This window comes from Pan troglodytes, chromosome 16 (genome assembly GCF_028858775.2).
Source record: "Pan troglodytes isolate AG18354 chromosome 16, NHGRI_mPanTro3-v2.0_pri, whole genome shotgun sequence".
NCBI lineage: Eukaryota > Metazoa > Chordata > Mammalia > Primates > Hominidae > Pan > Pan troglodytes.
Genome location: NC_072414.2, coordinates 91,420,342 through 91,448,087, shown reverse-complemented (window position 1 = coordinate 91,448,087; position 27,746 = coordinate 91,420,342). Strand labels below are relative to the sequence as shown.

Genomic DNA, 27,746 nt, shown 5'->3' with positions numbered 1-27,746 from the left:
CCTCTTTAATTCAGTCTATGGGCAACCCTCATCTCTCCCACCAACTTCCTTACAGGCTGCTCAGTTGAGTTTTATCTCCAATTATATCTATATTCCAGTGAATTACTACTCAGATTTGCAGAATCTTCAGTTTCGTTCTGTTCCTGGTAAACTTTCTGAAACCACTTGTTCTTGAAACTTCTCCTGATAAGCAACTTTCCCAGAGATAGCATCTCTCCAGTAGTTCCCTTATAATATGCTATGAAATTATTTTTCCTTCTTTCTTCTGAACTAAGGAGTTGGTAAACTTTTTCTAAAAGTGTCAGAGAGTAAACATTTTACGCTTATGGACCATATAGTTTCTGGGGCAACTACTCAATTCTGTTGTTATAATGCGAAAGCAGCCATAGACAATATGTAAATGAATGAGCATGACAGTGCTCTAATAAAACTTTATTTACAATAACAGATGGCCAGCCCATGGACCATAGTTTGTTAAGCCAACATTAGACACTTAAAACTTCTGGCCTCTTCATATACCAGCATCATTATAATTACCTTGAATCTGTAAGGATTTACCCACACTGGTACCATAAAATAACTTCAATATATTTTATCAATTAAAACTGAGGTACATATATAAATTTATAAATATTTGCAATAAGTATAAAAAATTCTCATTACATATTGGTTAACGAGAAAATTTGACTAGAACACATTCACTGATAATTATAGTTAACTTAGCTAATTATAAAAACAGATGTGATAACTTAAAAATAATCAATATAAAAAAGACTAACAGTCAAATATATAATCAAATACATAGAAGACTAAATATCTTATGAGGAATCTATATAATGGATGGTAATGGTGGGGATTGTGGTGATTTTACTTTTGAGTATCTATGTTTTTGGTGACATATCTCTATAATAAGGAAGTCTCTTTAAAGCAGATGATGAAAAGACACAATTTTATGATTGTTAGAATTTTTCATTTAGTCTGTAACTAAAAATATTTAGACTTAAAATTAAGTTTAAGAAAAACCCAACCATTCTGTCCCATGTTCTTTTTTAAAAGAATATTTATATCAATTAAATAAATTAAAATTTTCATTTACCTGTCGGTTCCTTTCATCCATTATGCGTGTGATTTGTATTTTCTTCCGCCCCATTTTCAGTCACCTTTCCTTATTTCCTTATATTCCAAATATTTAATTCAAAAGTTAATTTTCTTCAATACCCTAATGCATCGTACACAGCTTCTGTTATTTCAGCTTCTAGTCCAAGGGCTACAGCTGAAATTTTCTACAAGATCTAAAACAAAACACAAATTAGAAGATTTAAAATCTGTAAGTTTACAAATCATGTAAGTATTATACAAATTTCAAATTTGCTTTTACACTGCACACAGCATTATTAGTTGAAATTTCTGGTTATACAAAATTAGTAAATAAGTTGAAGTCTTGTTAACTTTACCCCTAAAATACCTCTTGAATCTCTTTGTGTCTCTAGTTCTGGTTAAACTAATGCAACAATAATGTTTGAGGTTTTCTCAATGTATACAATAATAGCAACAAGAGCCAAGCCTTATTGGGATTCTTCTATGTACTAGACATTTTCCTAAGCATGGACATGTCTTAACTCATTCAATCCTAATAGCAATCTAAAATTATTACCTCCATTTTATAAATAGAGACACTGAGACACAGAAAAATTAAGCAATACGCCCAAGGTCACGTAGTAAGGGGCAGAGCTTGGGGTTATAAACTCAGGGAATCTGGTTCCAGCACTTCTGTTCTTAACAACACAGAATATCCTTAAAAACTTCTGATGACCTCCATACCAAACAATGAACTAATCTGGATAGCCCCAATCTGTCTTTTCAAATTCTTGCAAATTGCCCTAGCCTCTAGCCAAATCACTATTTGTCAATTCACAAAGCCACTATATACTTTCGTAAAAATATGCATTTAAATGAAACATTCCTTTGGCCATTTAATGAACACCTCCTTATCAGTCAAGATTCAGTTTGCACTGCCAGATGAAGTGAAAATCAATTTCCCTTGGTAGAATAAACAACAGCACCTTCGTGTGTGTGTATAAATTTTAAGTCTGCTTTCCTTCAAGACTTAAAAAGTCTTTCAAGCGTTTTTTATTCCATTTATTCTGTGTAGTAGGATGACTGGAAATGATATAGTTTGTCATGTTCTGAATGATGGCTGTGTCATTTTAAAAACCTAGTGCTTTCAGACTTACATAATAAAAATACGAGGAGATGGGGGCATGAATGCTATAATAGAACAGTCATAATAATACATTCCCATGGGAATTTTATGCAAGTATTTTTAATACTGTACATGTGTATCAATAAAACTTCAATTGTACTGTGCAAATCCAGTGTGTGATTAAATCTGGCTTTTGCTCAAAAGCTATAAGCCTTTCGTTTCTTATCATTTCCAGCACTAACATCAGCACAGCATTTCTTATTTATCTTCCCTCATTATTTTATTTCTTCATTGATACAAACAGTAGTTGATCATCTATTAACTGATAACCTATTAATTGTTCACCTACTTCTAATAAATGTACTTCCAAACACTGAACTATGCACAGAGGATAACATGGTCAGAAAAAAAAAAAAAAGGATATGATTCCTAATCTAGCAGAGTTCAGAGTCTAGTAGAAGAAAAAGACATTAATCAAACCATAATGCAAATGAGTTTGCATAATTCCAAACTAGAAAGTTCATTTATCTGAATTAAATTTATGGTTCAGGAAAGGCTCCCCTGAGGATGTGTCTCATACTCAAACTCGAGTATGAGATATACATATTAGGCAGGGAGAACAACATGTACAAAAGCCCCATGACAAAAGGGAACAGGAAACATTAGAGGAACTGAAAGATGGCTAGTCACTCGTGGGGCCCAATCAAACAGGCTGTGTTGTAGAATATTTCTTTTAACAGATCACATTGTATCCAATTCCCAATATAAACACTTGTACTGTAGTAGGCAAGAGAAATATTAATACATTTTACTACAGAGACAGTATTGCTAAGGCATGCAAGATATTTTAATGGCTGTAAGATGGATACACTGTACTACCTTATATCACCTAAAAAATTCTGAATTCCAGAACATATTTGGGCATTTTTTGCTTTTGACAATGGTGGAGTAGTTTGCTTCAAACCAACCTTCTTTTGAGAACAACTAGAAAAGAAAAACACAAGATAATCTGTTTTATACACTAGAGAACTTTCAAAACTAGAGAATCTGCAGGGTGGAGATGTGGAAGAAATAGGTGAGACCAGTCTCTGGACTCATCTGCCTGTAGATTCCAAAACTACTGCCTGAGAGACTGAGAACGTTAACAGAGCTTTCAAGAGACCTGTGGGTGGACATACAAAACTTAGATTTAGGGCCTGCCAAGGAGGAACAGCCCTAGTAAACACATCAGGCATATGGACAGACTCCAAAGAACTACACTCTAGGTATAAAGGTAAACTAGAAACAGACTACCCCACACAGGAAGAGAAGCACAGCTTTAAATCATCTCAATCCCTAATTAGATTAAGGCAATCTGGGCCAACTACTCTTATTGGCCTAGCTGCATACCAGTAGCAAAAGTAATTCTCAGCAGAAAGATAACATCATCTAGAAATTCACATTTTTTCACGTTTCATATAAATGTCTGGAAATCAAAATATAACCAGTCAAAACCCAACTGAAACCAAGATTTTTAAAATGGCAATAGAAACAGATTCACAGTAGATCCAGATAATGGTGTTATCAGAAAAAAGTTTAAAACAAGTTAAATGTTCAAGGAATTAAAAAGTAAAATGAAGAATTTTCATAAACAAAAAGTGGAAAACATGAAATCAAAAAATACAATTTTGAAAAAGAAGTGATGGATGGTTTTAATAATACTTTAGACACAGCTGAAGAATCAACCCAGAAGACAGGAAACAATAAAACACCTAGACTGAAGCACAAAAAGAGAATGAGAAATATAGAAAAGAATGAGAAATTATAGCACATGGAAAACGGATACAAAGTACATGTAACTGGAGTCTCAGAGGGGAGGAGAAAACATATAGGCAAGAAAAAAATATCTGAAGACATAATAGCTAAGAACTTTCAAAACTAACCAGTGAGACATCGAGCCACAGATTCAAGAAGCTCTATCAATCCTCAAGCAAAATAAATACAAAGAAAACCACACTTAGGCACATCAAAGGGGAGAGAGGGGGAGAAGGAAAGAAAGAGGGGAGGGAGAAGAGAGGGACGGAGGCAAGACTGGGGGAGGGAGAAGGAGGTCCCCCACCCCCAAAGAGAGATTTTTTTTTTTTGAGACAGAGACTTGCTCTGTCACCCAGGCTGGAGTGCAGTGGCGTGATCTCGGCTCACCGCAACTTCCGCTTCCAGGGTTCAAGCGATTCTCCTGCCTCAGCCTCCCAAGTAGCTGGAGCTACAGGCACATGCCACCACGCCCGGCTAATTTTTTGTATTTTTAGTAGAGACAGGGTTTCACTGTGTTAGCCAGTATGGGATACGATGAAGTTTCTCTTCAAATAACATGATCAATCTTTTATTCTTTAATTCATAGTACCCCCCCGGCCTTTTTCCCTTTTTCTCCTTTTGCCTTTGTTAGATGCCCAGGCACGCCACAGTACCAGGCGTTATCAGTACCAGCTCACATTCCTTTCCTTATTTGGAAAGAGGACTAACTTTCTAGCTCATTACAGACACCCCTTCCCCTTTCCTCTCCGCTTTCTTTTACATGCCCACCTTATCTAAAAAAAAAATCAAATGTTTAGCCAACCGGGATTAGTTTAGATTGTACGACCCGACCCCAGACAATGGGAAAAGGGTACAGGGGCAGGACTTGCATCAGGAATAAAGGCTCTCGTGCCCCTTTGTTCAGGTGTGCTCTCATGGCGACTGGCCAACGAGGCACCCCTCTGTGCAGAAGTAAATTGCTTTGCTAAGAATCCTTTGTTCGAGTGTTCAATTTCCTTAGGATTTTGAGTGTTATTCCTAACACCAGGATGGTCTCGATCTCCTGACCTCATGATCCACCCGCCTCGGCCTCCCAAAGTGTTGGGATTACAGGCATGAGCCACCGCGTTCAGCCAGACAGAGAGATCTTAAAAGCAGCCAGAAAAATTTAAAAACATTAACTTCAAGAAGCAACAATAAGAGTTATAGCTAGCTGACTTTTCCCAAATAATAAAAGCCAGAAGACAGTGAAATGGTATCTTCAAAATGCTGGTGGGGAAATGCCAAACCAAAATTTTGTATCTGACAAAAAAAAAAAAAATCCTTCTGAAATGAAGGCAAAATAGAGAGGCAACTTTAAGGCAAACAAACAGAGTCTGTTATCAGGAAACATTGAAGGGACTTTTCAAGTATAAAGAAAAAAGAACCCTATATACAGCTTGGATATGCACAAAAGATGAAGTGCAATGAACAGGGTCGAGAGGGTTCAGTGAGTAACTCCAAAGGAATAAAGGAATACTGACTAAACAATAATACTTTGTGGGATTTCAAATGTTATAATACATAACAGTAATAGTACATAATAGGGGAGGATAGCAAAATGAAATAAAAGTGTCCTAAAATCCTTTCATTGATTAGGAAGTAGAAAAAATGCTCATTTACTTTAGACCTTAAGTCAGGGATGCATGTGGTAATCTCTTGGGTAACTATGGCAAGAACAGTAAAAGCACAAATAGCTAAGAGGGGGAAAAATGGATTAATAAATAACCCAAAAGGCAAGAAAGGAAAGACAAATAGAAAGCAAACAGAGATGACAGATTTAATTCAAATATGTAAGTAATTACATTAAATAGGATTAAACTAAACCTCAATTTTTAAAAGAAGATAATAGAAGTGGATTTTTAAAAATCCCAATTATATGATGATTACAGAGGACACATCTTAAATATGGGGATACAGAAAAAAAGTAAAAGCATAGTGAAAGACACACCATGTAAAACACAAACCAAAAGAAAGTTGTGTGGCTATCATAGTAAACTTGAATGCAGGAGGCAGACACTAGATACATATACATGGAGTGCATGGATAGATATAGAAGGATACTTCAAAACAATAAAAGTTCAATTCACCAGGAAGACAAATCAGTTCTAAATCTGAGTGTACCTAACAACACTTACAGTTAGGAATCTGCTCCTGAAAATCAGATATTCTGTGCAAAAACCATAACCAGAAATTTATTTCCCATTATTTCAAGTAGGGAAAAATTATAATATGTTACACATCAACCATAATCCCCAATCATTTCTCTTTTAAAATTCAACACACAAAAAAATCCCCTTTTATAGTAAATTACCATGGCTAAGGGATGTAAAATGCTTACTACATGACTTCATATGCAGTTACTTTCTCACTGGCTTTTTTTCCTTCTCCACAATTTAACACTTCCTCAACTTTTTTGTGCATTCTACAAATCTAAGCAAAAATAAGGGCTAAATATGAAAGGCAATTAGAAAAATGTTTAGCACAAACACACATGGAAGACAATGGCTCAAAGGCTTCTAATATTGTAATGTCTTGCTTATTGCCAGCAACATCAGAGATGCACATTCCCTTTACATGCTTCAAAATGCCTAAATGTAATTCTAATATTCTACAAACTGTACTTGGAATATAATTTGTGACTTTTCACATATACCAGTTTGTTAGACTACTGAGTTTTGCGATGTAAAAATACACTTTTCCTAAATAAACTTCAGCTAAGAAACAGGGTATGCCTATATATAAAGCCAACACCAAAAAAACTAAGTCAAGTCTACAATTATAGCAAGTAATTTTTTTTTTTTTTTTTTTTGAGATTAAAGTCTCACTCTGTCACTCAGGCTGGAGTGCAGTGGCGTGATCTCGGCTCACTGCAACCTCTACCTCCTGGGTTCAAGTGATTCTCCTGCCTCAGCCTCCCGAGTACCTGGGACTATAGGCATCCACCATCATGTTCAGCTAATTTTTGTATTTTTAGTAGAGGCGGGGTTCACCATGTTGGCCAGGCTGATCTCAAACTCCCACTTTTTCACTGGCCCTAACCCACTTCGTGTTCCTTACTATCCTCCTTATCCAGTTACATTTTCACACCCTCACCTCCTTTTGGCTCCAACCCCTTGCCTCCATTTTGTTGCAAAATCTGACCCCTGAAGACCAGCTTCCATGTAGCTAAATATGGCTAGATGAAAAAAATTAGCATGCCAATCAAGCCAATTAATCTCACTTTAAGTTCATGAAGGTCATGAACCTTAAACCTCAAATATTCCCTTCATATTACAATCTTCCATTTCCAGAAACCTTCCATTTCCCAATTCCTTGTTGATTATTTTATGCCATATTCTCTCTGCTTACATCTCCAACATGCATCAGTCATCTTCGCTTTCGGTTAGATGACTTTGCTTGTCTTGATCCTGAGAGAAATTTAAAATGTAGAAAATAATAAGCAAATCTATATTTGCAGAATTTCAGAAATTTCAACTTTATAAAGATGTTAATTCTCCCCAAATTCATGTACAGACTGAATGCAAACCCTATCAACATATCAGCGGGTTCTCTCTTATTGTATGTGGAAATTGATAAGCTGATTCTAAAATTCATTTGGAAATACAAAGGTTAAACAATAGCCAAGAAAACCTTGAATGATAAAGCTAAAAGACACACATACTATATAAAGCCATAAAAATTAAGATGCTGTGATTTTCTCCCAAATGAAAACTCAAAGCTAGCAGAAAGCAGGAAATAACAAATTTGAGAGCAGAGATAAATGAAATAGATAACAGAAAAACAACAGAAAAAAAAAAATCAATGAAGCCAAAAGTTGATTCTTCAAAACGATTAACAAAATTGACAAACCTTTAGCTAGACTGACTAGGAAGAAAAAGAGAAGACTCAAAATTACTAAAATCAGAAATGAAAGTGGGGGCATTACAACTTACTCTATAGAAATAAATGAGACTGTAAGAGGGTACTATAAACAGCTATATACCAACAACTGGGATAACCTAGATAAAATGAACAAATTCCTAGAAACACAAAAGGCTTCTAGAACTACCAAGACTGAATTGCAAAGAAATAAAAAAGAGCTGAATAGAGCAATAACTAGTAAGGAGATTGAATTGGTAATTAAAAACCTCCTGACAAAGAAAAGCTTTAGACTCAATGGCTTCATTGATGAATTCTACCAAACAATTAAAGAACTAACACCAATCCTCCTCAAACTCTTCCAAAAAACTGAAGAGGAACATCTTCTAACTCATTCTATGAGGTCCTATTGCCCTAATACCAAAATCAAAGATACAACAAGAAAACTATAGACCAATATACCCTATGAATAGACACGAAAACCCTCAATAAAATACTAGCAAACTGAATTCTACCGAATATTAAAAGGATTATAATGGTGATCAAGTGGGATTTATTCCTGCAACGCAAGGATGTTTCAACATACTAAAATCAATGTGACACACCACATAAGAGAATAAAGGGGGAAAAAAAACATGATCATCTAAATTAGTACTGAAAAAGGATTTGACAAAATACAACACCCTTTTATGATAAAAACACTCAACCAAACTAGGAAAAGAAGGAAACTACTTCATCATAATAAATACTATATATAAAAATTCCACAGCTAACATCATATTCAATGATCAAAGACTGAAAGCCTTTCCTCTAAGATCAGGGATGAGATACGGATGACCACTTTCACCACTTCTATTCAACACTGTAATGGAAGTTCTAGCTAGAGCAATTAGACAAGAAAAAGAAATAAAGGCATCCAAATTAGAAAAAAAGGAGTATAAATATCTGTTTTAAGATGACATGATGTCTTTTGTCCCCTAGAATCCTTTCATAAGCAAGCATGATCTTACACGTAGAAAACTCTTAAAGATTCTACAAAAGAAATGGTAGAACTAATAAATTTAGTAAAGTAGCAAAATACAAAATCAACACACAAACCAGCTGCAATTCTATATATTAACAATGAACAATATGAAACAAGAAAATTCAATTTACAATGGAATCAAAGAGAATACAGATGCTACTTGACTTACGATGGGGTTAAATCCCTATAAACCCACCATAAATTGAAAATATCCTAAGTCAAAAATGCACTTAATACACCTAACGTACCAAACATCATAGCTTAGCCTATCCTATCTTAAACGTGCTCAGAACACTTACATTAGTCTAGTTCAGCAAAACCATCTAATACAAAGCTATTTTAAAATAAAGTGTTGACTACCTCATGTAATTAATTCAACACTTTCACAACACTGTAAAGTCGAAAAATTGTAAGTCAAACCACTGTAAGTTGGGTATCGTCTGAACTTAGAAAATGAAACAAGGAGGTGAAGGTGAAAAGCTTGCACACTAAAAACTAAAAAACACTGATGAAAGAATAAAGACATAAACAAATGGAAAGATGTCTTATATTAATAGATTCAAGATCATGTTATTAAGATATCAATACTGCACAAAGGGATCTACAAACTCAATGCAATCTCTATTAAATCCCAATGATATTTTTGCAGAAATAGAAAAGGTCACCCTAAAACTCATATGAAATCTCAAGGGACTCCAAATAGCCAAAATAATCTTGAAAAAGAACAAAGTTGAAGGACTCACACCTGATTTCAAAATTTACTATAATGCTACAGTAATCAAAACAGTGTGGTACTGGCATAAAGACAGACATAAAGACCAGTGGAATAGAATAGAGAACCCGCAAATAAACCCTCACATATGGTCAAATGATTTTCAAAAAGGATGCTAAGACCATTCAATGCGGGACAGTCTTTTCAACAAATGATGCTGGTAAAATGGTATATCTACCTGGAAAAGAATAAAGTTGGATGTTTATCTAACACCATATACAAAAATTAAATCACAATGGATCAAAGATTTAAACCCAACTGCTAAAACTATAAACTCTTAGAAAACATACAGCAAAAGCTTCAAGATGTTGGATTTGGCAATAATTTCTTAGTCACAACACCAAAAGCACCATCAACAACAACAACAACAAAAACTACATTTTATCAAAATTAAAAACTTCTGTGCATCAAACGGCACTATCAACAGAGTAAAACAGCAACCCCAAATGAAAGATAATAACTGCAGATCATGGCCAGGCGCCATGCTCATGCCTGTAATCCCAACGCTTTGGGAGGTCGAGGTGGGTGGATTACCTGAGGTCAGGAGTTCAAGATCAGACTGACCAACATAGTGAAACCCAATCTCTATTATATACAAAAAATTAGCCGGGTTGGTGGCGCATGCCTGTAATCCCAGCTACTTGGGAGGCTGAGGCAGTAGAATCACTTGAACCCGGGAAGCGGAGATTGCAGTGAGCCATGATCGCACTATTGCACTCCAGCCTGGGCAACAAGGGCGAAACCCCGTCTCAATTAAAAAAAAAAAAAACGGCAGATCATATATTTGATACAAGATTAATATCCAGAATATATTTAAAAACTCAACAAAAACATAACCCAATTTAAAAATGGGCAAAGGACTTGAATAGACATTGCACCAAAGAAGATAAACCAATGTTCAATAAGCCTATGAAAAGATGCTCAACATCACTAATCATTAGGAAATGCAAGTCAAAACCACAATGAGATGCCATTTCACATCCATTCAAATGGCTATTAAGAAACAGAACAGCAAGCACTAGCATGGGTGTGGAAAACTGGAACACTTGTGCACTGTTCTTGGGAATGTAAAATAGTACAGCTGCTATGGAAAACAGTATGGCGTTTGCTCAGAAAATTAAATATAGAATTGCCATCTGATCCAAGAATTCCACTTTTAGACATATAATCAAAAAAACTTAAAGCAGGAACTCAGATATCCGTACACCAATGTTCATAGAAGCATTATTCACAATAGTCAAAAGGTGGAAGCAACCTGAATGTCCACCTGTGGGAGAATAAACTAAAAGGTGGTACATACATACAATGGAATATTATTCAGCATTAAAAAAGAAGGAAATCCTGTCACATGCTACAACAGAGATGAACCTTGAAGACATTAGGTAAGGGAAATAAACCAATCACAAAAGGACCAATCTACTAATGAGTCCATTGGTATGAAGTACGTAAAGTAGTCAAATTCAGAGACATAGAGTAGAATGGTAGTTAGTTGCTAGGGGTTGCAGGGAGGGTCAAGAGGAGGGTGTCACTGTGTAATGAGTACAGAGTTTCAGTTTGAGAAGATGAAAACATCCGGGCCGGGCGTGGTGGCTCACGCCTGTAATCCCAACACTTTGGGAGGCCGAGGCGGGTGGATCATGAGGTCAGGAGATCGAGACCATCCTAACATGGTGAAACCCCGTCTCTACTAAAAATACAAAAAAAAATTAGCCGGGCATGGTGGCGGGGCCTGTAGTCCCAGCTACTAGGGAGGCTGAGGCAGGAGAATGGCATGAACCCGGGAGGCGGAGCTTGCAGTGAGCCAAGATCACGCCACTGCACTCCAGCCTGGGTGACAGAGCAAGACTCCATCTCAAAAAAGAAAAAAAAAAAAAAAGAAAACATCCTAAAGAAGGATGGTGGTGATGGTTGTACAGCAATGTCTATTTATTTAATGCCACTAACCTATATACTTTAAAAGGGTTAAAGTGGTAAATTCTATGTTAAGTATGTTTTACAAATTTCAAACAATTTCAAAAAATTTATGTACAATTTCAAAATATTCAAATACTGAAAAAAATGCATATATCTTTCAAATAATTCCAGGAGTCAGATTTTATTAATTCAAGCTAACCACTAACTTTTTAAATCATGCAAGTACTGATTTTTCAATATGGTAAAGCTAAAGGAGTTTTACTCAAAATGGCAACATTTAAAATCTACCTTTAGAAAACAGATGGGCATTTCTCCCATAAACTAATATTATCTTTTCCTAGGAGGGAAAAAAGAATCTCTCCAATTAAATCCCAAGTCCTATATCTGTTATTCAGGCAACAGGAATGCAGGAAAAAATTACTTTAAACTGAATACTCAGGTAACTGAAAAAAATGTGTCATGTTTTTAAAAAATCAGGAACCAGATTTTTAAAAACATTCCCAATATGGGCTCTACTGTCTTAATTTAAAAGATATCATACAATCTAGCACTCATATTCAGACCAATTTAATACTAATACTGATCACAAATGTTCACAGTCTTTTAAACTCAATTTTGTTTACTGTTTTAAAGAAACTTGTTGCTTAAGTAAATAAATATTTTAAGAGCATGGACTTTAAACAGGGGGTAAACTTTACTTTTTCAACTGAGTCCTTATTAACACCAATCACTGAGTTCATCAGAACACCCCATTTTGATGACTCTGGCCAATCAACTACACATTAAATTTTTTTTTAAACTAGCAAATGATTTTTGGAATAAAAATGATTATGTACAATCAACAACTGAACTCCTTTAAGAAATAAACAGGCATCTCTATCAAAAGAAAATCTTTAAGGATCTATTACTTTTTTAAAAGAATGGAACTTAAGGATTTAATTTTGGACATACGAAACTTGAGATGGTCATGGGCAAGTGAAAATGTCAAATAGGAAACTAGACATAAGACTCATACATCAGGGCTAAAAATAAGCATTGGGAGTCTTGGGCATATAGACAATAGTAAAGGGACAAAATGTAAAATGAAAACAGCAAACTCAGCCCCAAGAAACAGAAACACTTACTACTGTTGCAAATGAATGGCCCCCAAATCATCCTGTAGATAGAAAGTTTTTAAACAATTTGGGCAACATTTAAAAATTTAGTATTTCAAAAAGAAATGAATTTCAGCTTCCCCTGAAAAATCCATTCTACTTTCAAGAATTTAGTCTAAGAAAAAAAATAATGAGAAAAATATACAAATAAGGATGTTCATCCCAACACAATCAAAAGAGTGAATATATGGCAGGGGAATAATATAGAAGCCTACAGAGGTGGCCTGTCCATACAATACTGTAGCCATTAAAAAGGTGGAACACTGTACAATAAATGTTCACAATGTATTGTTGTGGGTAGGAAAAATGTAGTTCTAGTTTTGTTATTAAATATTCTGTAGATAGACATTGGTGAGGTTGGCCAGGCGCAGTGGCTCACGCCTGTAATCCCAGCGCTTTGGGAGGCCGAGGAGGGTAGATTACCTGAGGTCCAGAGTTCAAGACCAGCCTGGCCAACATGGTGAAACTCCATCTCTACTAAAAATATAAATATCAGCCAGGCATGGTGGCAGGCGCCTGTAATCCCAGCTACTCGGGAGGCTGAGGTATGAGAATCACTTGAACCTGGAGGCGGAGGTTGCAGTGAACCGAGATCACACCACTGCACTTCAGCCTGGGGGGGTAGAGTGAGACTCAATGTCCAAAAAAAAAAAAAAAGATGTTTGTGAGGTTACAGAGCAAGGGGAATATTTACACATTGTTGCTGAGAATGTAAATTAGTTTAGCCACTGTGCAGAGCAGTTTGGAGATTTCTCAAAGAACTTAAAACAGAACTACCATTTGACCCAGCAATTCCATTATTGGGTATATACCCAAAGGAAAATAAACTAATCTACCAAAAAAGACACATGTACGTTTTATCATAACACTAGTCATGATAGCAAAGACATAGAATCAACCTAGATATCCAACAACAGTGGAATGGATAAAGAAAACGTGATGCATATACACCGTGGAACACTACACAGTCATAAAAAGAACAAAATCATGTCCTTTGCAGCAACACGGAGGCAGCTGGAGGCCATCATTCTAAGCGAATTAACACAGGAACAGAAACCAAATCCCACTGTTCTCGTTTATCAGTGAGAGCTAAACATTGAGTGTATATAGACACAAAGTTGAGAACAACAAACACTGGAGACTACTAGAGGGAGGAGCGTAAGAGGTGGGTAAAGATTGAAAAACTATCACCTACTGTGCTTATTATTTGGGTGACATGAATATTCACACACAAAACCCCAGTGACACGCAATTTACTCATGTAACAAACATACACACATACCCCTGAACCAAAAATAAAAGTCAAAGAAAAAAATTCTGTAGATATTGTGTTCACAGATAAAAGACTAGCAGCATATACTCAAGTTATTTAAAATAATAACTTAAAGGCAATTTAAAAAATTATTTTCCTTTTTTCTAAAATACACACCACTGTCGTGGTAAGAAAAAAAGTTACTACAAAACAAGAACTAATGGATGCTTTTAAGATTAAGAAGAAAAACATCCTGAATGCCAGAAAACTTTAAACTTACTGAAATGTTGCTTCTACTTTACTATCTTGTGCAATTTCCAGTTACTCTTTCTTCACAACCTGACTGAGAAGGTTTACTGCAAGCCAAGTGAGAAAACCTGCATCCCAGCCCCAAACCTGTCACTAAACTAGTTGTATAACCTTTGGCACCTGACAATTTCTAAGTAAAAGTGACTTTTTACAACAGGAAAATCCAATTATATGCATTATATGTACCACATGAGGCCAGAATAAAATACCACACATTTGCAAATATTTTGAAGAAAGGGGTCCAAAAGACAGTATTACTACAATACTAACACACACATTTTCAATCATGGTATAGAACACATTAACATTTATGATGTGAATATTTATGATCTGAAAACAAAATGAGTAATCAGTTGGCTGAATGGAGAAAGAAAGGTTTTCTAGGGCCCTGCTGCATAGTAACAACAGCAATACACTTCACACATAACTTTTTAAATTCTTACAACCTCTTTATAAGACAGGCATTATTATTATCCCCATTTTAAATCTGAAAAATAACTGAAGCCTAGGCAGTAAATATCACCCCGCCAAGGTCACAGATGCTAAATACTGGAGCCAAGACAACTCAGGTCTGTGGTATTCCAGAAGAGCACTCCAACCGCTGTATTCTGCTGCCTTCATGAGGGGGTGAGAAGCTAAAGCCCTGCCTTGGTTTTCGGAGCAGCTAGTCTGAGGCGCAATGCAGCACCCTTGCCCAGGGACCGTAGATCCAGGGCTCTCCCCAAGGTAAGGAGTCTGGCTGCTACTTGCCCAGCCCTACCACAGAAATCCTCATCTCACTGCTGCCAAAGGAGCGTTGACTATAAACCCTAGCGACATAAAGAAATCCACCACCGCTCTCACAGCCTGGTTCTTTCCCTCCTTCCCCCTTCCATCCTTAATAGCCATGCCAGAGGTGTTATAATCTTTCAAGCTTCAAGTGCTGCCACCTCCTATTTGCTCATACTTTGGAATGTAGATCTTCCTAGATTCAGTATACCTATCCTTTCACAATTTAAATTTCACACATGCCTTAAAATATAAAGCTTGTCTTTAGCAAGTATACTCATATTTGCAACCATTTAGAAAAACTGTTTTTATTTTACTTTTTAACTTACAACTTTAACTTTGCTTTTTAAAAATAATTTCAAACTTAGTGAAAAGTTACAAGAACAGTATAGAGAATGCCTGCCTATTACCTAGATTCATCAATTTTTAACATTTTTCATTAACTTTCATTCTCTCTCTTCTCACTCTCATGGATATGTTTATGTGTATATGTACTACACATCTATATAAACATAGATAAATAAATGTATTATTCTGAACCGCTTGTGGGTAAGTTGCATATATCACGCCCTTTACACCTCAATATTTAAAGTCGAAATTTCCTAAGAAGAATATTCTCTAATATAAAGATAACCATAGCACAGTTATCAAATTCAATAAATATAACATTGCCGCAGTACTTTAAAGCGCAGGCCATAATTGCAATTTTGTAACTTATCCCAATAACGTTCTTTAGGGCATTTTTTACCCTCTTCAGTAACAGGATCAATTCAGGATTATACATCACATTTAGTTGTCAGTCTCTTTAGTCTCCTGTAATCTAGAGCAGTTTCTTGGCCTTTCTCTTTTGTGACACTGACATTTTCAAGAATATAAGCCAGTCATTATACAGAATATTCCTCAGTTTAGGATTGTTCCAGCCAAAATACTACACAAGTGATTCTCGATCCTTCTTAGGGTAACATAGCTCTAACATTCCATGGTTCTAATATCTATAAAGCACTTCTAAAAATGTAATATGTAATATTAATTGAAGATTATAATTTCTGCTAAGCAAAGATTAGTATGTTTTACAACTCAAGGGACATCACAGTAAGTGCAATGGATTTACTGACAGGATGCTTTATTTTCTGTGGGGCTTCTGACTACAGAGAGAAACACTGATTTTCCGTGCTTTTTTAAAGTTTGTTTCATTAAATGTTTACATGTAATTTACAAATAAACACTGTTAGGTATCTAGGCAACAATTCATATTCCTTTGGGTTCAACTACGAGAATAAAAGATGAAACAGAAAATACACTAGAATCATTAGAAACAATTCAGAGCAAAGAAGCCTATGACTACTGCTTCTTCTCCCCACAGGCATAAACACAGTTTATGTCAACCACACACTGCTTAGAGACTATGCTAATAGTTATGGGCAATTTAACAAAAAAAAATTTAGAATGAAAGAGTAGAAGAAAATGAAAATAACAAAGAAAAGATGAAAGAGGGACTGGAGTTAACCAACCCTGGAACCACCCTACTGTACTTCTCATTATATGAGATGGTAAAATCTTTCCTGTTTTGATTAGCCTCTGTTACTTGCAGCAGAAAGTATCCTGATACATACATGCTGATAATTTAAGAGCTGATTATAATCTGTTCCCAAAAGGACAAGGAGATTATACATCATTCAAAAATGTTTTAGGTAGGTCATTTTCATGTCAAATCATAAATATTCTTTCTCTGCTCTGTCATTTCATCTTATATTTTCTATTCTAGCCATAAAAACTGTACTAATAACATATCTAAAGTGTCAAGAAGACCAAAATCATCTAAGTCAAAATGCCAGAAAGCTAGAAATAGAAAGCAAAGATACCTTACAAATAAATACAGACCATACCAAAAAAAAAAAAAAAAACCAAACACATATATGGCCTTAAAAATGAAACTTCTCATACAGTTCTGAAGTTGACTGTTTCTGATATCCTATAGGTAACTCAGTATGGCAGTCTTTATAAGAAATGATGATGTGTGAGTTAAGTCCTCAAAAACTGCTGAACAGCAGTGCTGGGTGACAGAAGACAGCATTCAAAGAAGAGCAAGCAATTCTCGTAAGATATACAGATCATAATCACATGAAAAAAGACAAATAAATGACTGTAACAAAGACAAGGCAGGAGACAGTGGAAGAGTAACTTGTTGATTTGGCTTCCTAAAATCAAAAGCACCTTATAAGACTGCTTCAAAAAGGCTCTCACTTCCAGCCAACCAATCAAAATCCAATTATCTGTTCCAGACAGGTTGTGCTAGCCTCAGGAGATAGGCTTTTTCTTACTGTAATAACAAGCCCCATGGCCACAGCTTTCAATGGTGTACCCATCGACCGAAAGAAAACCAAATATAACATTACTTTACAGATATCCGGTACCCAAAAGATGTCCCTCATCATCAACTGTCAGTAAAAAAGTGGAAGGCACATGATGGGTGTATATATACATATTTATTTTAGTATATACCTAAGGCTAAATCTCTCTGCAAAGGGCTTACTGAAAACAGAGTATTCCAAAAACCAGATCCCAAAGGAGCTACACTGTTAATACTACGCTTAATTGCCTCTTATTAATTTTTAGTAGGCAGTAGAAAGTACTGGTAAGATGAGTCTTAACTCTGATGCTAAAAGAAGCCAATATTTAAGATGCATTATAATATGTTACCTCATTGACTTAATTTCCATTTGTCTTCTCAAAACTAAGGAAGAAACAGAAGAAATTTTAAAGGACAGAGTGATTACAGCAAGATCAAGATGCAGTCCTATACAAATGCTAACAATTAACTATTGACAAAAAAAACCTAGTCATCAATATTGTAATTTTGTCTAATCTATTCGCAGATATTATAAAATGGATACACATTTCCTAGAAAATATTTTCTCATTTTCTTTTCTAAAATAATTTTAATAAAGTCTTTACTTTGTATACATGTAAAATACCTATTATTTATTTTTAAGTATCTCAATTTTCTCAGCTGTTTGTTCTCTAAATTCAATCTATAATTTTAAACATTGAGATCTAATTTTTTTTTAAGAACTAGTCTGACTGTGGCTTGATATATGGGAACCACTAAATCTAATTGTGTTCCCCAGCGAAATTTTCTTATTTTTAAGTCAACACAGTTTTTATTTTTAAGTAGTATAACACAGAAGAGTCCATTTTGAATCCAAGTTCCACTAAATAGCTATTAGTGATCTTGACCAAGTCACTTACTTGCTCAGCCACAGTTTCTTCATTTTTAAAATGAGGCAAAAACCATACTACACAGGCCATGTGAATGTTGATATAAATAAGAGACTGTATCAAATCACCTATAGTACAACGTGTAGTATACACAGGTCTTCCATAAAAGTTCACTAATAAATGGTCTCTCAGTCATTCTGTTTGGTTTGTCTGGTTGGTTCAAATTTCACAAAGAAGTGGCATACGGTAGTGGTTAACATGGTTAACAGGACAGGGTCTGCAGCATGCCCGCCTGCATTCAAACCTCAGCTCCACCTCTTACTACATGGGTTGCCTTGAGGAAGTTACTCAATTTCTCTAAGCTTCAGATGCCAAATCTTTAAAATACTGGACTAATAATAATGCTCATAAACTTGTAAAGATTAAGAGATAACACATATGAAGTATTTGGCCTAGTAATCTGCACATGTGCTCAATGTTGGCCATTATTATTACCGTTACTTAATATTAAAAACTGTAAAATAATGCAATATCCATTACTTAATAAAGTGATAATCATTACTTAATATTAAAAACTGTAAAATAATGAGTATAAAAATACTCACAACACATGCACTCAAGTTGCTGTTAAGTCTGCATAAAAGACAAATACCAGAAACTCAGCTTATCAGCCTACTGCAAAGGCCTCAGCCAGAGCTACCTCACTAGCCTAACTGGCTATATCCAACCACATTCTCAACTACTCAACTTAAGATACCCTACAGGTATCTCAAAACCCAACATTTTCTTAAACCAAACACACCAAGCCTGTTCCTTTTCTGTACCAGCCACTGTTCACCTTTACCCTAAGCATTGCAACAGCCCCCTAACTGGTCTCAGCAGGCACTTTTATTTCCCTCCAGTGCAATTTCCTCATTTTCATTACAGCAACCTTTTAACGTGCCAATATAATCATGTCACTTATCACTGTTCTTAAAAGCCCAAGCCTTTAACATGGCCTGTAAGGCTCTGCCTTATCCTGTCACTCCTCTACTCATGGAACTCCTCATTCCATGCCACACTTCCTCTTGCCCAGCAAGCTTCTTGACACAAGCTGTTATGTACTTAGAAAGCTCCTAACTCCTTTCTGTTTCAGGGCTTTCATACATACTACCACCTTGCTCTCTCTCAGTAGCTCTTATCCCAAGCCCTTCTCCTTACTGACAGTCCTACCCATCCTTTGTGTCTCAGTATTACCATTATTTCCTCAAGGAAATGTTCCCTAACATCCAAACTATGTTAGGATTTCTAATGCACTTTCCTAACAGACTGTACTTCTCTCTTATGGCATTTATCTCAACTGTAATTACTTCCTTATACAATTAAATGTTTGATTTCTTTTCCCCCAACCAAACTGTAACCAAAGGAGAAGATCAAGTCTGTTGTATTTACTCCTATAACCTCAGCTGCTACCATAGTTGCTTAACAAATGAAAGCAAAAGTCAAAGTATGAGATTTCACAATCCCAGGCTATTGGACATTCTCTAAGAACCAATTTTTTGGAGTTATAAGTTATTGTTGGGCTTGGCGCGGTGACTCACGCCTGTGATCCCAGCACTTTGGGAGGGTGAGGTGAGGGATCACTTGAGCTCAGAAGTTCAAGACCAGCCTGAGCAACATAGTGAGACCTCATCTCCAAAAAAAAAGAAGTTATTCTTCACTGAACTGCAGAAGGGAAGGTAACAATATTTATTAAATATCTTCTACATTTATCAGTAGCTGTGTTAGACCTTAATATATATTATCTCATGTAACAGTAACAATAACCCTGTGAGGTAGATGGCATCTGTTCCACTTTCTAAATGAAGCAACTGCGAGTAAAAACAATCAGTACTTACCCAAAGTCACACTAGGAGGCAGAGTTGAAATTTTGGCCCTAATATCATGTCTTTTTCCATAACAGTACATTATCACCACTGGAACTATTTAAATAGTGGTTAAAAATGTCACTGATGTGATAAAACCTTCAAGGAGCCATCAAACCCCAATTTCATGAGTTTATGGTACTTTTCAGTAGTAGAATATTAAAACAATTTCTACTAAGTTGTGTATGTCTGCACAAGGGAAACTAGAGCATGTGGAAGGACCACTACATGGCAATACATTCCCCCTTAAAAGGCAATTTATCTGATGCTACTATGGGCTGTCAAAATACAAATGCCTTGAGCAGTTATCAGCTAACTTAAGAGTTCTGACCTCCTCAAAGGTCTCCATTTCCCAATCCCTCCTGCTCTGCTATCAACGCTGATAACCTTTCCCTGCCTTCCATGGATATACTGTAGTTGCAAGCATTTGCAAAGGAACTTCAGCTTCTTACTTCCCACTACTACTCCTGCTTCAAGGTACCTTTAAAAAAAAGAGAAATAAATGACTCCTCTCAATCTCAATTATTAAAGACTTAGAGGAATCACAATTGCTAGATTACCCACAGGGATGGCCCTAGGAGGGGTGGGTGCGGGGACTGTTAAAGTGTGTATTGTTTAGATTGAGGTTCTCTCAGTTCCTACTGCCATTTACTATTGTTGCATAAAACAATAATAACTAGATAGTTCAATAAATGGATCAATAAAACTCACTGATCTAATGCAGTGGTTCTCAATTTAAAAGGACACCGGATTCAACTGAGGAACTAAAACATATACTCTGCATGCACAAACTTGCCCTAGCCCCACAATAAAACTATAAAATCATAACTGAGACTAATAGCCAAGCAAGACTACTTTTTAAAAGCTCCACAGATTATGATGATGTACGTCTTTAGTTCACAGCCTCTGTTTTATTATATTACAATATTACACTCTTTATTCAAACACTGATTGGCTATGTACAAGAGTGAAGTAGCAAAATCATACAAATGAATCAAGTCCTGATTGCATTATATCTACGCACTGCAATTTATACACACATTTATGGCCTTCATTTCCATAGAGAAATCTCTCTCTCCCGTTTCCTTGAATTACATGGCTTTCTTGGTCTTTTCCTTTTTTTTTTTTTCACTTGCTAAAGAAGAATATGAGAAGAATTTTATATTCTTCACATTTCTGAAGGAAAAATAGTTTCAACACACCAAAGTAGGGAGAACATACATTCTGGTTTACCTGAGACAGGTATAACTATTAAGTAAGACCCCTCACTGTCAAAAGTATCCAGGTTGGATAGCAGTTTATTAGAAGTACACCACTGTTTTCCTTTATTTATTTTTTAAAGACAGGGTTTCCACTCAGCCAGATTGGAACGCAGTAGCACAATCATAGTTCAACCTCCTAGGCTCAAGGAACCCTCTCATCTCAGCTCCTCTCCTTTGCCCTGACTCTGCTAATTTTTAAAAAAAAGTTTTTTGAAGAAATGGGGTTTCACTGTGTTGTTCAGGGTGGTGTCTTCAATTCTATATGATTTTTAAATTGAGTTTAAATATGGTATGTGAATGGTATTCATATACCGTAAAACTCACCTTTTAAAAGTGAATAATTCAGTGTTTTGTTTGTTTGTTTTTTTGAGACAGAGTCTCACTCTGTCATCCAGGCTGGAGTGAGTGGTGTGATCTCGGCTTACTGCAAGCTCCGCCTCCCGGGTTCATGCCATTCTCCTGCCTCAGACTCTCAAGTAGCTGGGACTACAGACGCCCACCACCGTGCCCAGCTAATTTTTTTGTAGTTTTTAGTAGAAACAGGGTTTCACCCTGTTAGCCAGGATAGTCTCGATCTCCTGACCTCATGATCCACCCATCTTGGCCTCCCAAAGTGCTAGGATTACAGGCGTGAGCCACTGCCCCTGGCCCAGTGTTTTTTTAAAAATCGTATTCACAAAGCAGTGCAACTATTACCACTATCTAATTATAGAACATTTTTATCATCCCAAAAAGAAATTTGATACTCATTAGCAGGCATTCCCCACTCCTTCCTCTCCCTAGTCCCCAGCAAATACTCATCTACTTTCTGTCTCTATGGAATTTGCCTATTCTGGAAATATACAATTATACAATCTGTAGCTTTCTGTGTCTGGCTTCTCTCACTTAACATGATGTTTTCAAGGTTCATCTGGGTTATAGCATTAATCAGTACTTCATCCTTTTTTGGCTGAATAATATTGTACTGTATGGATACACCACATTTCATTTACCCATTCATCAGGTGATAGACATCTGAGTTGATTCCACTTTGACTATTATAAATAATGCTGCTATGAATAACGGTGCACAAGTTTTTGTGCAGACATATACTTTCAATTCTACCAGATATATCGCTAGGAGCAGAACTGCTGGGTCATATGGTAACAACATTTAACTTTTGGAGGAACTGCCAGACTACTCTCTAAGGAGTCTGAAGCATTTCACATTACCACCAGCAAAGTATGAGGATACTAATTTCTCCACATTCTCTCCAACACTTATTTTCTGTCTTTTTTTATTATGCCATCATGGTGGGTGTGAAGTGGTATCTTGCTGTGGTTTTAATTCTGCATTTCCCTAACAACTATAACATTAAGCATCTTTTCATGTGCCTATTGGTCATTTATTTATCTTCTTCGGAGAAAATCCTTTTTGAAGTTGGGTTACTGTCTTTTCATTGTTGCGATGTAAGAGTTCATATATTCTGGATACTAACACTTACAAATATATGATCTGTAAATACCTTCTCCCACTCATCGAGTTTTGTTTTGTTTTTGAGACAGAGTCTTCTTCTGTCATCCAGGCTGGAGTCCAGTGGCACATTCTCAGCTCACTGCAACCTCCACCTCCCAGGTTCAAGTGATGCTCCTGTCTCAGCCTCCTGAGTAGCTGGGATTACAAGTCCCTGCCAACACGCCTGGCTAATTTCTGTATTTTTAGTAGGGATGGGGTTTCACCATGTTGGCCAAGTTGGTCTCGAACTCCTGACCTCAAGTGATCCACCCACCTCGGCCTCCCAAAGTGCTGGGATTATAGGCATGAGCCAACGCACCCGGCCTCATTTCCTTGATAGTGTCCCTAGAAGCAAAATGTTTTTAATTTTGCTGAAGTCCAATTTACCTATTTCCTCTTTGGTTATTTCTACTTCTGATGTTATTTCTAAGAAACCATTGCCAAATTCAGGATCATGAAGACTTAGCCTATATAGTTTTAGCTCTTACAATGTAATAAGTACTTGATCCACTTTGAGCCAATTCTTGTATATAGTGTTAGAGGTCTGAACACCATTTGTTAAAAAGGCTATTTCCCTCCATTGAACTGTCTTGGCATCATTGTGAAAAAAAAAATTAATTAAAAAAAATCAACTGGCCATAAATGCATGGGTTTATTTCTAGACTCTTAATTCTGTCCCATTGATCTGTTTATCCTTATGCCAGTAACATACTGTCTAGGTTACAGTAGCTTTGTAGTAAATTCTCAAATTCAAAAGTGGGAGGCCTCCAACTTTATCCTTTTTAAAGACTGTTTTGGCTATTCTAGGTATCTTCAATTTCCGTATGAGTTTTAGGATCAGTTTGTCAATTTCTGGGGGGGGGGGGGGGGGGGCGGGGGAGACCAGCTGGACTTTGATAGGAATTGTGTTAAATATGTTGATTAATTTGGGATGACTATAATCTTAACAAGATTAAATCTGCCAATCAATAAAGATGATACTGTCTTTGCATTTATTTAGGTCTTCTTTAATTTCTGTCAATGATACTTTGTAGTTTTCAGTGTACAGGTGCTCTGTGTCTTTTGTGAAATTTATTCCTAAGAACTGTATTATTTTGATAATACTATAAATATAATTTTCATAATTTCATTTTTGGATTGTTCACTGCCAGTGCTCTATACGATTCTTGATTTCAAACGCTTCCAGTAATATAAAAGATGGTTAATTTAAAATTTTTACTGTATTTAAATATGATACCCTGGGTCCTCTGAATAGTATCTACTAGAATGAAAAAAAATTGATCTAACTAAGAAACCCAAGTGGCTGTCTACTTTGCTAAAAGATGGTGAAAAACCAGAATCAAGAAATGCCAATTAGTTTTAATCCCAATTTTAATATGAGACAAGGCAACTACATTCCACACACAAAAATGATGCCATATATTTTCTTATAAAATATATAAATAAAAACCCACTCATACTGTATACTCTCTTTGTCAAGCTTGAGGAGAATTATTCTATAATTTGTAACACAATGGCAGATTCTTTACCCTTACAGAATTATCTTCTAATTACTTTTAATATAAGATAATTTTTCTTTGTTCCCACTAAACTAAGATGTTTTAATTAATGTTTACAATTAAATCCAGGCAAAATTCAAATTCTAAATTAGCCTGAGACTATCATAAGCTATTATTTTATGGAAAATGACTAAGGTATTCCATTTGAGCCTGAATTGTACATGCTATATTATCATATGTTTTTAAAATACAACATTATGTCGTATGAACACAATCACAGCCATAAAGAAATGATTCGATAACAAAAACATCAACTGTACTTTGAATATAAATCTCATAGACTTATGGTCATTACCTGAAAGTGCAGTTTGGCTTTATGTAACTTTCATAAAGGCAGAACATACCCTACAAATACTCACACTAATTTTATGAAGTTCTGAATTAAATTAGGTTATTATACATTTTTAGGTAAAATTCAAAAATACTAACATCTGATTCAAGAAATAAGATCAATAAACATACAAAAATACACACGGCATTGAGAAAAATAATCCCTTACTAACTAGAAGACAGCAAGAAATCACTATGACCCAAAGCCATTATGAACAATGTCGTGCCATGCACATGGGCCTGGGGCCAAGAGTGAGCAGGTGGGGTCTGAAAGCCAACTTGTCTTCCACTGTCTAACACCTTAACCGTAGCAGAAGCCACTATTTACTTAAAATCAGAGGGGCCTTTTCCAACTTTGCAAAGACTAGCTGTGGTCTAGCTATGATACCTCTAAACTATCTACTTGTTAGAAAAGTTAAGACAACTGAAATACTGATTATTGGTACCTTTGCCTAAAATCAAAACAACAAAATAGCACCTTCTTTTTTTTTTTGAGACGGAGTTTCACTCTTATTACCCAGGCTGGAGTCCAATGGCACGATCTCAACTCACTGCAACCTCCACATCTCGGGTTCAAGTGATTCCCCTGCCTCAGCCTCCCAAGTAGCTGGGATTACAGGCATGTGCCATCACGCCCAGCTAACTTTTTGTATTTTTAGTAGAGATGGGGTTTCACCATGTTGGCCAGGCTGGGTCTCAAACTCCTGACCTCAGGTGATCCACCCACCTCAGCCTCCCAAAATGCTGACATTACAGGCATGAGCCACCACGCTCGCCCAAAGTATTACTTTTTATCATGTGTTTACTTCTTATGTTTTAGGTAAAATAGTCAATACACCAAAACAAAAACAGGATGGGAGGAGGGGAGAAATCATCTAAAAATCTAAAACATGGTTTGAAAGATGGCATCTTTCTATTTTAATTTGGATTTCTCTAATTAATAACAAGTTATATATTTTTGTATGCTTCCACACAGTGTTTTTAGATTAGAGACATTCAAAGCTGAATGTTGAAAAATAAAAGAAGCTTAAGGGTAAACTGTTTACAGCCTATTCCTATTAGTGAAATATGCAACATATTTTATACAATGAATAGCAAATATAGTGCAAGTACCTTACATTCACAGTGAAATTAACTAAATTTCATTAAAGCTGTAAGTAATTTTTTTTTGTAATGTCAATAATCACTCCCTTCACTTAACTGCTGAAGAAGTTCAAAGTTTTTTTAAGTTGGGCTTCCTTAAACAGGACATATGATTATTTTAAAACTACATAAACCATTAGTTGATCATGGTAAATCATCCAAACTACTAACTTCAAAATTTTTATGTGGATGACCAGTCTATAAAATATCAAATATATCAATGAATTATAATTTGATTTTCGGTGATTCATGTCTTCTACTACCTCAATTCATTTCTACAAAGCACAGCAAGACTATGGCTCAAAACTCCTATAGGAAATTATAAGAACTGATGATATAATCACAAGGCACCTTGAACTCCTTAGAGATAAGCACAGTATTACGAAAATCATTAGAAAGGAGACTTTGTAAACTGCCCTGTTAAGAGGACAGCCCCTCCATCCATGCTCTTTCATCCTCAGATTAATTACACCAACATAAAGAACAACGTCCTGTCTTCACATGGGACACAAAAGAGAAATAAAGGATACAGCAAGGCAAGGCATAGAAATGAAAATGAGATTCTAATCCTTTACCACCAACAACTCACTCTCATAATTAATGCTCCCTCATTTGTAAAATGCAGATACTTATGCCTATCTCAAATACTTCTCAGGATGTCATAACTACTGGGGAAAAAATGTTTTACAAATAATTAAATCATACAAAAAGATGAATTATCATTAGTAGAAATAATCTCGGTTCTCTACATCATGATTCAAATATCAAATATATTAAAACCTTTTAACCTCATATCATCTGAATCAAACCTGATAAATGTGCTCTAAGTCTAACCTTATCAATATTTATTCAGTCAAATATGATTGTGAGTATATATCAGAGATGTAAAAATACATAAAACAAAAATTCACAATTCAAGGACTGATTACAAACTCAAGTTACAATTCAGATCTAAGAGAATATGAGCACTCCTAAAATCACCCACTATTCAACAATCATTAAATCCCTCCTCCACCACACCTAGAAGTCAACAATTTTCCTGATTATTGTGGTAGCAACTCTCTTTTGTTGTTGTTGTTGTTGTTATTCATTTTCCATTTCATGGCATAAGCACAGATCCCTAATCATCATAGCTTATTTTACCTGTTTTATTTTTGCATGTTTTGTTTTTACTTTATATCCGTGGAATCACACATAATGTGTGATTTCTGGCTTCATTTGAGAAACATCTTGTGATATTTATCCATAGCTATAGTTATTCCATTTTTACAGCTGTAAAGTACTCCACTGTATGAATGTATCATGAGTTTATTTATGTAGCCAACTATGATGAACATCATATTGAATGTGAGGCTATTACAAACAGCTACCAACGTTCTTTAACACATCCCTCCACACACATGTACATGTATTACTCAAGTGTATACCCATGAAAAGAAATTAATGCGTCACAGGGTATGTAAATGTCAAGATGTTTCTTAAACTGGCTGAGTTCCCATAACCTAACATCCTCTCAAAAACTTGTACTATAAATCCCTTTTTAAAATTTCAGCCATTCTAGTGGGCATATGGTGGAGCCTAGTTTTTTTTAATTCGCATTTCCCAGATTATTAATAAGGTTAAGCACTTTTTTTTCCACGTTTCTTAAATATCTGAATTTCTTTTGTGAAGTATTTTTCATGTCTCTTGCCCATTTTTCTATTGGATTGTCTCTGTCACACTGATTTGTAGAAGCGCTTTGAATATTCTGATACGTCTTTTGTCTG

The 27,746-nt window shown here is 35.7% G+C and overlaps 1 protein-coding gene across 43 annotated transcripts in view; it reads right to left on the bottom strand.

Moving 5' to 3' along the window:
* The window catches only part of MEF2A (myocyte enhancer factor 2A), a 150,603-nt gene that overhangs the window by 82,135 nt on the left and 40,722 nt on the right, over positions 1-27,746 (bottom strand). For all 43 annotated transcript variants that reach the window (XM_016927526.4, XM_001140333.7, XM_054667201.2 and 40 more), the window contains one exon: positions 1,097-1,292. In XM_016927526.4, the coding sequence (XP_016783015.1) occupies positions 1,097-1,150 (54 nt within the window). In that variant the 5' untranslated portion in view covers positions 1,151-1,292. The remainder of the gene's footprint in view (positions 1-1,096; positions 1,293-27,746) is intronic.